General features: G+C 37.3%; 1 protein-coding gene across 1 annotated transcript in view; it reads left to right on the forward strand.

Annotated features, from left to right (window-relative positions):
• The window catches only part of RIMBP2 (RIMS binding protein 2), a 159,907-nt gene that overhangs the window by 140,862 nt on the left and 5,085 nt on the right, over positions 1-13,960 (forward strand). Inside the window, exons 19-22 of the mRNA XM_067307392.1 lie at positions 3,013-3,165; positions 6,022-6,206; positions 8,710-8,878; positions 12,358-12,461. Coding sequence (XP_067163493.1) covers positions 3,013-3,165; positions 6,022-6,206; positions 8,710-8,878; positions 12,358-12,461 — 611 coding nt within the window. The remainder of the gene's footprint in view (positions 1-3,012; positions 3,166-6,021; positions 6,207-8,709; positions 8,879-12,357; positions 12,462-13,960) is intronic.

Consider the following 13,960-nt stretch of genomic DNA (forward strand, 5'->3'; position numbering starts at 1 on the left):
GGGATGAAATGAAACTAAAAGCATCTCCATCTAAATATGAGCTAAATACGAGTGTACTGGGGTTTCACAGGGGGCTGAATCAGAAACCATTGACATCACTGGGAGTCTTTTCATTGAATTTAGTGAGCATTGGGGCTTTTCTAAGTTTGGTTAAGATAAGATACTGTCGAATCTTACCTAAAAAGAAATGATAATGAAGGTATGCTACTATATGATCAAAAAAACAAATGTAATCACTCACCCATTCAGCCATCCATTCAACCATCCATCTTTCCATTCATCAACCATTATTTTGCATTCACTTTCCATTTTCTTAACTACTTTTTGGAATTCAGCAGGAGAATGGAAGTTGTTAAATATAACAAATCAGTAGACTTGCATATATTTACTATATTTGCTGTTTCTAACAGAGTCATCCCTATTCTGGTTTACTCATGACTTAAAATATATGCTGGTGTATACCAGAAAATCCAAAAAGTAGTGCAGAAAAGATAATGGAATGAAGACACTATGGACAAATACATATCTGTTAAAACTTGTGCTTTACACTGACAAGTAAGGTATATTCACACTGAAAGTCAGGAAACACATGCAAAACAAGTGCAGGAAGTATTCTGTGAACTATTAGCAAAAATTTTTTCCATGGAGGTATAAAATCACCCTGGTCCCTGTCCCTAACCTGGACTTTATTTTGTGAATATTATAGGCATCATCAGGAGGATCAGGAAGCAGTGTCAGGCAATTCTCACCTGACATTTATGCGAGGGAGAGACATCACAAGTGGGGACTATCAGAAGGATAGAGATTGACCATAAAGGAACGCTGTTATTTTTAAGTCTTAAATAATTTTCCCTTTTCATAGGCTCACATTAGAATCGCTGTTCTCTAAACTTAAAGAAAAACCCTCCTAATGGGCGCAATTTTTTGGTACCTGCTGAATAGTAATTGTTATCAATGAAGCTATAGATGAGAAAAAACACACGGCTGTAATGTGTGAAACTTTCTTGTTTCTTGCAATACAGCGTGGCTATTCAGAGGTCTGATTCTGCTCCCATATCTTGGTGTAAACCAGAATTATCTTGACAGATGTCAATGGAATTACACTGGTACAAAAATGGGATGGGGGAGAATTGGCTCCAGGGAGCTTTTGTGCTTCTGTTGACAGGTTTTTGTTAGCTGAACCAAATAGCTTTCAGATGATGGTATCAGGTCTGTTGGAGTTTAATGTCCCTTTTCTTTTTGTCTGAAAGCAGTCTTCCTTTCTCAAGAGTAAAGATTTTTGGTTTATGTTTAGACTACTTAAAACTAGTTATGTATTTAAGTTCTTCTTTCATATTATCTGCTAAAACAATTTTTTCATAAATAGCGGGAGAGTGGGTTAAATCAGATTTGTTTGTTTGAATTAATCCTTTGGGTCTCCTTTTCATTTTGATTTTAAATAAAAAACAAGGGAAATGATTAAATTTATCAGCACTTTCTGTCAACAAAGTTGAAACATGGAAACTACTAAATAGTGGCATTGCTGTTTAGTAGTTCAAGAGCAACATCTTAGGAATGAGATAAAGAAATTAATTTCTTATAATCAGTCTCTGCTCAAACAGATAACTAAACAGAAAATAAAATATCTGACTTTGTTTCTTTCAGTGGAACTTAAAGAATGAATTAGTGTATTTTGCGCTAAGTACAATCCACAGATGCTCTTTGGGGAAGCTGCATTAGAAATGAATTACAACCTTGTCTTTTGCTGATAACATACAAACTACAAAACAGTATGTTCAGTGTCAAGCAAAAAAAAAATTTTCTGTAAAACTGATGAAAGGCCGTATGTGGCTTAGGTATCGAGTCCTAATTCTGGCTAAATAGACTAGTTATTAAAAATGCTGAAAGATATGTATGCATTATTTCTCACTTTCAGCATCATACTGTATCAAATCACTTTGAGGATAACTGAAGCAAATGTAAACACTGGATGAAACTCTGCACAAAAGTTGCTTCCTGAAGCTTGCTGGAAAAAATCTAGATGATGTGAAATGTATCAGCAGGTCAGATAAATAAAGCGAGTTCAAAGTAGGGCATCCAAAAGCATATAGTAGAGCACTGTGTAAACTTCATCCCACTGTTTAAAACTCCTGCTGAGCAGTGAGAAAATTTCCCATGAGTAAGGGCTGCAAGTATGGTTTTAGAAGAAGGAAACTATTATGGTTCTGTCATTATAATATGAAGTTCTGCAAAGGATGAAAGAGAGAATGACATGAAAGGAAAGAAGAAAGTAAGTAAGATTAAGCCAAATTTTAGACTGCTTAAATAAATGACACTCTTACTGACCTCAGCGTATAGCTTAAAAATGTGGTTTCCTAGTTTCCTGATAGCAGCTTGTTCCTCTACATACAGGCCTGCAGTAGTTAACTGAGTTATTCAGCAGCACTAAATGATGGAAAGTTCCTTATGCAGCTCTGTGGGTTAAATTAGTGGGAAAGACCTTCAAAATTGTAATGTTCTTAGGATTCCAGTGATCAAATCTTTCTCTAAAACATTCCGAAATTTAAACTCTTTGAGGCATTTTCTCCATTAATTTATAAATACTTTGGATTAGTATCTTCTTGCAGGTAGGATTTAAGTAAATTAACTAATTTTTGTTTTTAGGTTGTATACTTTAGAAGGTGAAGCACAGTTTACAGTGCTCTTGACCTTGCAGATCTGGCAGGTAGGATTATTTAAACCTCATAATAAAAGATGATTCCTACCTATAGAGTTAACAAACAGTATTTACCCTGTGTGAATTTTAACAAGTACAAAATTAAGATGCTTTGAAAAAGGAGATGTCTATTTCTGTGATTCCCCTGCTGAAGTATTTCTAGAGGCTGAGACAGACATCTGGCAAAGCTTCCGCAGCGTTTAGCCTTCCTACTATATGTGAGTCAGAAAAGAAGGTAGGCAAAGCCTGCCCTCGGGAGCCTCCGCAAAGGAGACTATACAATATGTTTTAATAGATCATTCCCTTTTTCTCCATAGAAATTACAATGGACAGTAACAGTGAAGGCGGTCGGTCTCGGTCAGGTAGTGAGGGAAATATTTCACCTGTAAAAGAAGAAGCTTATTATCGCAGCATTGGTGGACACAAGAAATGGCCTCAGCAGCGTACCATGGCCTCTGAATATAGATACGGTATGCCGAACATTATTCCTCCTTTCTGACAGACACATTTTAGAGCTGCGTGTTAACAAGTGCGGTTTCTGTATGACAACATTGCATGCAATGCAGAATGCAAGGGGAACTAGCTCTTAAGTCTTGTCTGCCTCGCTCTCAGGTAAGTTTTGCCAGCTCAGCTGAGGGGCCGCCAGCCCTTAGTCGTCTGTTCTGAAAGTGCTGTGCAGCCACCTTTCCATCTTCAACCGAATCCAAGCACACTGCATTGCATGAACCTCTGTGAAGCTACGCTGCTAGTAATGCCAGTCAGTATTTACTGTATATACCTGAACACTCATTCATCAAAACGACTGCATTTCCACTTGATTCATGTAGACTGGACAGGGTCAAACAGTAGCTGGTATATCACAACCCAATGTCCTGTAATAGGAAGCAGTGTTACCAAACATTATTCTGATTTACCAGTTGGGCTAACGGTTGATTCACATTGACTACACAAGCCTTTGGCTCTGTCACCTGCTGAAGAAAAAATTATTTTTAGGAATAATTAGACCATAATGACAAACTTGCATTACATGAGTAAGGTAATAATTATACCCACTACTGATAGTATTTGTTGCTTCATCAACATAGAAATCATTACATGATCAACAACTCAGTTTTCATAGCTCATAACACAGTGAATTGATGTGTCTAACACACAACCCATAGAAGCAGCCTAGGCCATACACTGAGCTAGGAAGAGCATTCAGTTTTTCGCAAGGGACCCAGAAAGTTTAGATAAATTGTAATTTAATGTTGGGTTTCAAAGCAAACATATCTGACCAGATCATCAACTTGTGTAAATCAGTGTATATCTAGTGAATTCAGTGCAACTATGGCAGTTTACACCAGCTGGGAATCTGGCTGGAGGCATCCAAAGACTGCAGTTTTACATATACAATTATATCTGTGTGTATATGTATGATACATATATATGTATATACACACCTTCTTGACAGAATAAAGTAACTGGCTAATGAGCTAATCAAGAGATGTTTGCATTCTGTTTAACTGAAGCAAACGTGACTATTCTGGGTCAGGGTTATTACAGTTCAGTGCTTCTAATTGAGATGCACTTGGCTATAATTCATGTTTGCACGTAACTCCCATTAACTGCAGTTGGAGTTGAATGCAGAAATTGATCTTTTTAATTTTTAAAAAATAAAGAAAACACCCCTTAACCTCCCTGTTTTTCATTGCCTGGTGGGCCTGATGAAACATAAATGGCAACCTGACTGTGGGAAGGGGAACACAACAGGGAAGAATCCCATTCCTTGTGTCCCATTGCTTTCTGTCCCATACGTGCCCTTCTCCCACACCTCCGTTCTGTGCTTTGTGCCTGCATAAAGCTTGTTGGCTGGAATTTTTTCCCTACCCTTTTGCTGTTCTGCATTTCCCCTATTCACATTCTTTCTTGCGCTCTGGACCCAAGAGTCAGTAGCTGTTCCCTTAAAGCTGTGCCCCTCTGAAATTTTTTTCCGGTAATTTAAAAATGTCAAATGTTGAATAAAATGCATCTGACATTGAGGCAAAAAGAGGAATGTCATCAAAAATACTAAATCAAATGGTTGGATTATTACCAAAAATGGGAGTCTTTAATTTGTAAGAGATGATTACAGTAGAAATTGTATTAGTATGAAAATGGTATGTAAAAAATTTGAAATAGTTAATGCATTTTCATTGTAGATCACAACATTGTATTCTCAACTTACCATATAAAGATCTTGCAAACTGGATAAGTATTGATTCAGCAAAGAACGTAGCAAAAGTACCTGACTCCCATTGAAGTTAGTGGGACTTGCAGAGTAAGCCAAGATTTTCAAAAGTGGCTTTTCATTTTGAGTGCTTTATTTTGGGGGTCTTCAGTTTCATGTGTCTTGAAAGGGCCTGTTTTTTGGGAAAGTGCTGCTATATGCTCTTTGAAAACAAAACTAAAAGCCGTTGAAAGCTGTCAAACAAAACATTCATTGTTAGCTATTTTGCCTAGATGTTTTACTGAAATACATCCTTAAGCATGTTGTTGAATCACAAACTAAATGCATTTTCCAGGTCACTTGAAATGTCTAAAATATGTATGAGACAAAATGTCCGTTCTCACTTTATATGTCCTAATTGATTTGGTTCCCTGCAGTGGAGTTCACTGCAGTGTCAGTGTTGTGATATTCGTGGATGATCTTTCCTAATGAGCCTATGGTTAAAGACCGTACCTAATCATTCCTCTGGATTTTAACACACTTCATTAGTGTTTGGTGTGGTTTAGGGGCACTGCTATGTTAGCTATTGACTGTTTTTAAACTAAATCATGGGTAGTGTAGTTCCAGCCCTGGGATGAAATGTATCTTCTTGCTTGTCTGGAGAGAAGAGGTTATAACCATGTTTTAAACTTTTGGTGCCTAAAACATGGTGTATCAACACAGCTGGGATGTGCTTTCTTGTGTCCATGAAGAGCAGAAGTAGCTGTGCTGGAAAACAGGTGGATCCAAAGCATGGTTATTTTTACAGCCTACAAGACTCATCATTATGTCACTCTTACATGCTTCATTAGTTTATGGCAATTCTAGTAAACCTAACAAAATTTGCTTTCTTAGCTGAGTTATATTAACACGTGTAAATGTCAGTGTGGTGTAGGACAACACCACATTCAGTGCATGCAGATTGAATGTGCTTTAAAAAAATAGAGCATTAAAAAAACCCCTCAAACTTAATAGGGCATGCATTGAGTTATATTTTCCACTGAAATGCCAAACACTTTTCAAATATGAAGTGGAACAAGTTGAAAAATGAGACCAATTTGTATTACTGAATTGTTCTTTTCTGACTTCACTTTCATAGATGGCTACGGTGGTCGTGACCATCTTTCTCCAGATATTTATGAAGAGTCAGAAACAGATCCTGGCACAGAGGATATTTCTACTCGAATATTTGTTGCTCTCTTTGACTACGATCCATTGACAATGTCCCCAAACCCTGATGCTGCAGAAGAAGAGCTGCCATTTAAAGAAGGACAGATCATTAAGGTGGGATCTAAAAACAAAGGAAACAAAGGACCAGTGTTACAAACAAGGTCCACTTTGTTCCCTGTATAGAAAGCAACTTGTGTGACTAGAGTCCGAGACCTTTTCTTCCTCCAAAGGCTCAGGCTATAGATCTCATTGGAGCTAGAACCTAATATCTAGTGCTAATGACTTAAAAATATTTAGGTAATAGGCAAAAATCTCAAAGTTGCCTCAGGTATTTAGAGACAGATTCAATTAGAGATTTAACTGCTAAGTCCAAAATTGTGACTGTGAAGCCATCTCCACATCAATTGCCACAAACCCTATGGAAAATTGCTTCAGAAATGCCATCCCCTTTACTGCGGAGGTACTGCAGAAGTGCTTAGCTTTGTACCTTCATACATATCCAGAGCTGCTGTAATTTTTTAAAGGCTGAGCACTCTTAGCTAGAGAGTTACGCTCTTAACTCCCTTTAATTATGGTCCAAAAATTAGGTATTTCTCTTCCAGGGTCATCTAAAGGCATTTTCATAGCAAACCTAACACATGGGTCCGGGGAGAGCCTCCTCACAATTTGCGGTGGATACCACAACTTTCTGAGGCTTCCCACCAGGGACTCCCTCAGTGTCGCTGGGAGAACCGTTCCCTTTTCTGACTGGTCAGTGTAAAATACACAAGCTGCCCTTAAACAGGGAGCAGAACACAAGTCTGCCCTGTTTCAGGAGACAGATACAGTGTTCGGCTTTGCCGATGCTCTTCCACTGGTCTTGATAATCACACTAAACATGCTGTAACTGCATGTCGCCACCGGACCGCTCTTGCTCCTGTCTTTAGCCATACCTTCAACCCCGGTTTGTCTCAGATCTTAAGATTGTGCAGCTGCAAGGAGAACTAGTTCAGCTTGCTGACCTGATGATAATTATAACGAAGTTACAGATTTTTCCGTTCAGTCAGCAGCTCTGAGTGTCTCATCCTGCAGCCCTGTATCTAATCCATCTGATGCAAATGGAAATGAAAGTGGGGTAGGGAGAAGGAAGGGCTGCTGGTTGTCCAGGGGTAATTCAGATTTAAGTGTGATCTGAAACTAAATCTGAATAAATAGAATCATTTATAACAATACTAGTTTTCAAGGTAAAATTGCAACATAAGCTATTAAAACACTTTTCCTCCAACTGTATTGATTTAGATCCTAACACAAATGTCGATAACCAAAATCACAGTATTTTAATGTTAAATAATTTGTTAGCTATTTTGCTTATCTTTACATTATATGATATAGATAAAAAAATTATGCCAGAAGTATGGAAATTGATTTAAAAACTTATTTTTCTTTGCAAAAATGACCATTTCACTTGGGTATTTTAATTATTTCTTCACAGCTAGGTAGGTTTGATACTGAAAAGTCTGTAGAGGTCGCACGTCAGATACTTATTTTTAGTAATGTTTATTTTATATTTAGGACCATGGAAATTACTATATGTCATCTATTGCTTTGCATTTCTCATCAAATTGTTGTGAAGGTTGATTAGTTTGTATTTTCAAAATACTTTTCATACCTTACCCACAAGGTGGGTAAGTGGTAAGTGGATGAAGGGTGGATCTATTGCACCGCAGGCTGCATGGTCTGTCCTGTGCATGCATCATGGTCCCGTGTGCTGCTCTGCGTGAAGCAGTAGTAATGCCAGGGACGTTATGTACACGTAGTGACTAAACCTGACAAAAGTTCCTGCTTTAGAAAATTGAGGCTATTTGAAGATCAGTTGTAACAAACTCTGATTTGGATGGAAGGGATTGGTTTGGGGGGGTTGTTTATTTTTTAAAAGGAAAGGAAGGAAACAATGGTGCTTAAACAAGGAACAATCTAAAATCAGTTATGAGTTTGTCCGTAAGAACACCATTTTTTTGTAGTAAAGTCATAGATCTAGGCCCTTTTATTATTAGCAGCCTTTATGAATTGACTGCATTTTTAGAAGTTAAGACAGAAATTTTGGAATTACCTATTCTCAATGAAGAAAATTCATGCTATTTTTACACATTAATTCATTTTGTCTGAAAAGATAATAGCAGAGCTTAAGTACCTACATATATCAAGTATATTAGATATTATACAGGATTTTTTGCTCGTACCCAAGATACTCTATTCAAAATAGCAAAACTTTAGCTCAGTTTTGCAACTAGTTACTATTAAGCATAGTACCACAATAAATGCCATATGCATAATTCCATGAACATCAGTGTAAACCATTAAGTGTATTTTTTGCCACGCAAAGGAAGTGAGTGTCTCTCACTTTTATGTACATTTCATTGCTAACAAAAAGTCTAATTTCTGCTTATGTATCTAAAGTCACAATTCAAATTAACAATTCAAAATTTGTAGCATAGATTGGAGTAGTCAAAAACAGATATTATATATTCACATTCAAACTGTAGTTGTCTGTCTATGACTTAGTAACCATTTTTACTGCATTAAAAATCCTAAATGATAAAACTTTGATTGACCAACATTATTATTCTTTGTGTAATAGGTTTATGGGGACAAAGATGCTGATGGATTCTATCGGGGTGAAACCTGTACAAGAATTGGCCTTATCCCATGTAATATGGTCTCTGAGATCCAAGCAGATGATGAAGAGATGATGGATCAGCTTCTGAAACAAGGTTTTCTTCCTTTGAACACACCGGTTGAGAAAATAGGTAAGGGGAAATATATACGCTTCACCTAACTTTTGGGTGCTGTTAACTTGGCTGGATCTGCTTTGCCTTTTGTTTTTATTATATGCAGATGCATCTAAATTTTACAGCAATTTACCACATTATGGGATACATTCTGTGTCAGTATCTGGATGACTTTATTCAACAAATATTTAATCTTGGTCCCACCTTTGGCTGTAAATGAGGACTTGTATCTTCACTACTGCACACATTATTTTATTTTTTTATTAATTTTTTTTTTTGTCACCGGAAAGATTTCTAGACACAGAACAAGATCCCTGTGCTTTGGAGTGTGCTGTGCTGAGGTGCTTTGTGATACGCTCACTGCTGAAAAGCATAAAAAGAATCACTTATTTGTTGTTCTTTTTACTCTTCTACATTTTCCTACTTTACCAATAATTTAAAGGGATGGTGGCAAAGGGTTATGTACAATATAATTTGGGATAACACTACATATTAGGAGAATTTGCAGATACTACAATAACAAACCCTTTAAAAAGCAGAGGTTGACCAAGTGTTTCTCTGTTATGAATCAGTAGTGTTAAATCATTAGTTCAGTGCTGTACAGAGATACACATGCAAGTATCTTAACTTACATTTCCTTCTGAAGATATGTTTTATACAACTATCTCAATATGTTTTAAAGCTTTCAACACAATTCAGAGAGTATAAAGGGCTGGAATTGGTTCAGTCCTGTTTAAAAGTGAACTGTAAAAGTGGTTGCTAAAAAATAAAGAAATCTTCCACAGTTGTTTTCCTAGATTGAATAAAACCTTATAATTTCCAAAATCATATTAGTAAATATGAGACAAGTTACTTTTTTGTTTTTTGTTTTTAAGATATTGAGATATTTAAAAATTCTCAGTTGTCCATGAAAAGGAGGGGTGATTTAAGTTCTTAAATGCTGTATTTTCAAATTTGTATATTTATTTATTTATGCCATGTAAATACAACAAATACTGCCACCCACGTGCGCCTGTAAATGCCACTGCCCATCTGCTGCTCTAGGTATAGCACATACACCTATATGTACCTTTATAGGCCAAAAACTTGGGATAGGCACATAGGAGGACCTACGGTTGTGCCTGAATAGATGTCTAAAGCGTTATTCCTCCAAGGTAGTTGTTACTATGGGTCTACATCATTTGAAGTCTTTTGGAAATAGATACCTAACCTCCTTTAGGTACGTCTATAAATTCAGCTGGGGGTCTGTTTGGATTAATAAGTGTTTTAATATATTTCTAATTCTAGCCTGAGGTCACATTTGAATACAGAAAATAACTGGCTAAATCAGCTACATCCTTATTTGAAACAAGTTGTGGATACAGAATATCTTTGAAAATGAAACCAGTTACATATATAGCTCCCCATAATTTGGATATTTTGGCTGTTTTAAGGGTCATATGCTGCAAATGTCATTGGCTCTTTTTTATTGTACTCAACTGTCAGTATTTCCTGAAATAGCTGAGAAATCAGAAAGTCTTAATCCTGGACAGAGGGAGAGGCAATTTTTGCTAGAAATGTTGCCCTTCCTTATACTTGTAGGCAATTTTTTTCATTCTTGGATGTTTGTGAGAGCTGTTAGCAACCTACCCCTAGCAGTTCACCTTTAAATATTTTAGCGCTTTAAAAGCATCATTTATTTTCTAATATGAATTAAAATTACTAGTCACATTTTAAAAGAAATAAACCCTCTTACTAATGGATTTGGACAGAATAGTTAGTTTGGCTTAATTTTAAACTAAATACAAATTCAGAACAGCAAACAGATCCATGTGCTCAGACCCTTGCTGTCGCAGAGGCTTCCCACGTGGATCTGTTAGCAGAAGCAGGCTCTAAATTGCCAGTCTGTCATATTGTTACTCACATTTTTAATGTCATATCAGACACTTTAACATGCCGTGTTCATATGACTATATTTTTCTTAATCCTTTGCCCACATTAAATCCTTAAAAACAGGACTTTGAACAGCTTCATATCTTCTCTTCTTTTATTTGTATGCATTCCTTTCCTGAAGTCAACTGTGACCGTTTCAAAGAGAGCACACGCTCTGTACACCGCAGATCCAGAAAGTCTAAAAGAGGTCTGTGCTAAGAAACAATAATGTGATTCAAGCTGTAAAGTAGCTGAAATGACTTGAGCTGTATAGTTTTATTTTTTCATGCCTTTGATCTTTTGCAAACCAGAAGCTGGAGAATATTGTCCCATAGCAATTATATAGGGTCCCTTATCCCTGCGCGATGGGCACTCTCTTGCCCCAGAGAAGTACTTCAAGTGGAAAGTGCTACTCTGAGACATCTAGGTCTAACCCCGGGTTGGCCAGGCTTTGGGGAAGAGGGGGATTGGGTCCCACGCCTGGTACAGTCCGTGCCTTCGCTGTGGATCTCTCCTTGTGTTCTGTGTAAATCCCTTGCATCGGTAGCTGGGAAAATAACTCAAATCCCCCCACTGCAACAGTAAGTGATCTCCTCTCCTCTGAGTGAGCACTTCGGTGTTCGCTGGCGGGTGACGTGAACGCTGAGTGCATGCCGCACTCGGTGTTTGCTCCTGCGTTAGCCGAGCCTTTAATGCTCGTTGTCCTGCTGGAGCAGTCGCAGGGCTCCTCCTAACCCCGGGTTGCCTTTGTCTCACTTCATTACGCTCATCAGAGCTGCCCTCAGTGCCTGTTTGTGAGCAGTACTAACAAGCATGTTTCTCTTGCTACAGCAATCATCTGCAAGAATCATGCTGATATCATTCAAATTTAAAATGAAGTCCGTCCTGGACTTCTCTGTAAATGTTTAATATTGGTCAATAAGCATTTCATGTGGTTCCTGGGAACTGCAAGTTTTACTCTTTTCCTTCCATTCCCCACAAAGGAAATTTGTAAAATTAAACAATACTTGAAACAGGTTTTTGTAGTCATAGTCTTAAAAATATTGCAGACCACTTACATACCGGGTAACCTCTTTTGTCTTGGGACAGCTGAGAGAATGTCTATGTCTCATTCCAGTCACCTTGCAGAAAGGGGAAGAGTAATCCCATGCACAGAATTCCTAATCAGTTGGAGCTGGAGGGGAGGTAGTAGTCAGTAAATGTGGAAGTTTGACTAAAGTGAAACAAAGCAGAATTCTGAACATTTATCTTTATAAACCCTGGTAACATCTGATTCTTCCAACCAAGAACTGCTGTAAATTTCTGAACATCAGCTGTGCAAATAGTTTAGAGGATTCAGTATCTTAGAATAATGAGGGCAACCCAGCTGTTAAGACGTTATTTATGAAATGCACATGTTGTTTTGAAACCTGTATCTGTGTTCGTAGGTTTGGTAATCTGTGGCCACCTACCATTACACTAGAGAAATATTGAATTTGTTACTGCACTGTTGTGAAAATGACATGGGGAAAAACTGCACCTTGTTTTTTCTTTTCAAAATAACTTGGATAGCTTTCCTTCCCTCCCTCTCCTTATGATTGGAACAGAAAGAAACAGACGGAGTGGCAGACAACATTCAGTTTCTACAAGAAGGATGGTGGCGCTATATGATTACGATCCAAGAGAAAGTTCTCCTAATGTTGATGTAGAGGTACTGACATTAACTATTTACTATTTTTCTTAATTTATATACCCATAATTTAGTTAATACATAGTTGGTATTAGAAAGCACTATTATACATTACAGTTGGCATGTAGAAAAATAATAGAAAGTTCATAATTACAAACATTGGTCACGTTTTCAGACAAATGTATATTTAGGAAAGGTTTGTGACCACTGCACAATTAGATTTATGGTTCTTGTTCAAACACATTCAAGGAATATCCTTGTACGATTTATCTGGTGTGGCTCAACGCATTACTTTTAGTCATTTATGGATATATGGTTGTGCAATATATATGTGTATGTAAAGTAAGTGTATAAGGAAGAAAATTGTAGGGAATGATTATTTCCCAACTATTATTTTCAAATTTCCCTTATATGTTTTGAGTTAAGAGGATGATTATTTTCTAGAAGCATCCCAGCTCACACTGGCAAACTGATAGAGTGAAGCATGCTTTTAAATGCCTGTAACCTACCTTTCATCCAAAAAACAAGCCTCCCTCCCACTCAAAACACAGCGATATAGTACAACAGAACAGCATTTGTAATATATTGTATTTATTTTTTCTTTAACTGATGCATGGAGCTTTCATGACTCTATGTCTTGTCTATAATCCTTTCTCTTAAAAAAAAAAAAAATGATACCTTAAACAACTATTGAGCATTAGCTAGATCTTCATTATGGGTTTATCTTCCATTTACATGGATGCAGTCTCCCATCTCTCCATATTTGTCATCAGCAACAACAGAATCAAACAGTGCAGTCACTTTTTACATTGTCTTTGATGTTACATGGTAAGTCCCTCAGTTGCTGATGCAATTTTGGGTGGAAACTAAATGCACTGTGGTAGGAATGTCAGGCTGCACTCAAAGCTCTACGCAAAACACTGCATACCTAGAAGCTTCTTCAGCTATCATTTACTGCATCTTTTAGTTGGTGGGTAGATTAATTTCGACTTTTTTAATGGAGAAGGTGAGTTCTACACCTGCATTTTAGAAATATTTGGGACCTGATACATTAAAAATGGGCCAGAGTTGTATCTTTTTTTCAGTGAACCAAATCTGATTCTAAATTAGAGAGCGTTACAAAATAGTATGGGCAACAAATCAAAAATGTTGCACTGATATGTTGCAAACAAACAACATCACTGTATTTGTTCTTTCTCTTTCCCATGGCCACAAGAAATTAAAAAAAATAAATAAATAAAAACACAGGAGATTAATACTCTGCCCAGTATATGGCCTGCAGGCGAGAGCCCGGAGAGGCCTGTTACAAAGCCTTTACTAAAAATAATCTGGTTTGTCTCCACAATTTGGTTCGTGTTTCAGGAAAAACACGTTCTTGTATCCATTAGTCCTAGTGTTCAGCTCAGTAGAGAGCGAGCTGAACCTTGTCCTCTCCTGTCTTGTTCCCCACAGGACTGTCGTTAAGGGACCTTTGAAGTCGGCTAGTTCATCCCCCTGCTCAACACAGAGCCAGTGTCAGT

Source organism: Apteryx mantelli, chromosome 17, assembly GCF_036417845.1.
Source record: "Apteryx mantelli isolate bAptMan1 chromosome 17, bAptMan1.hap1, whole genome shotgun sequence".
Lineage (NCBI taxonomy): Eukaryota > Metazoa > Chordata > Aves > Apterygiformes > Apterygidae > Apteryx > Apteryx mantelli.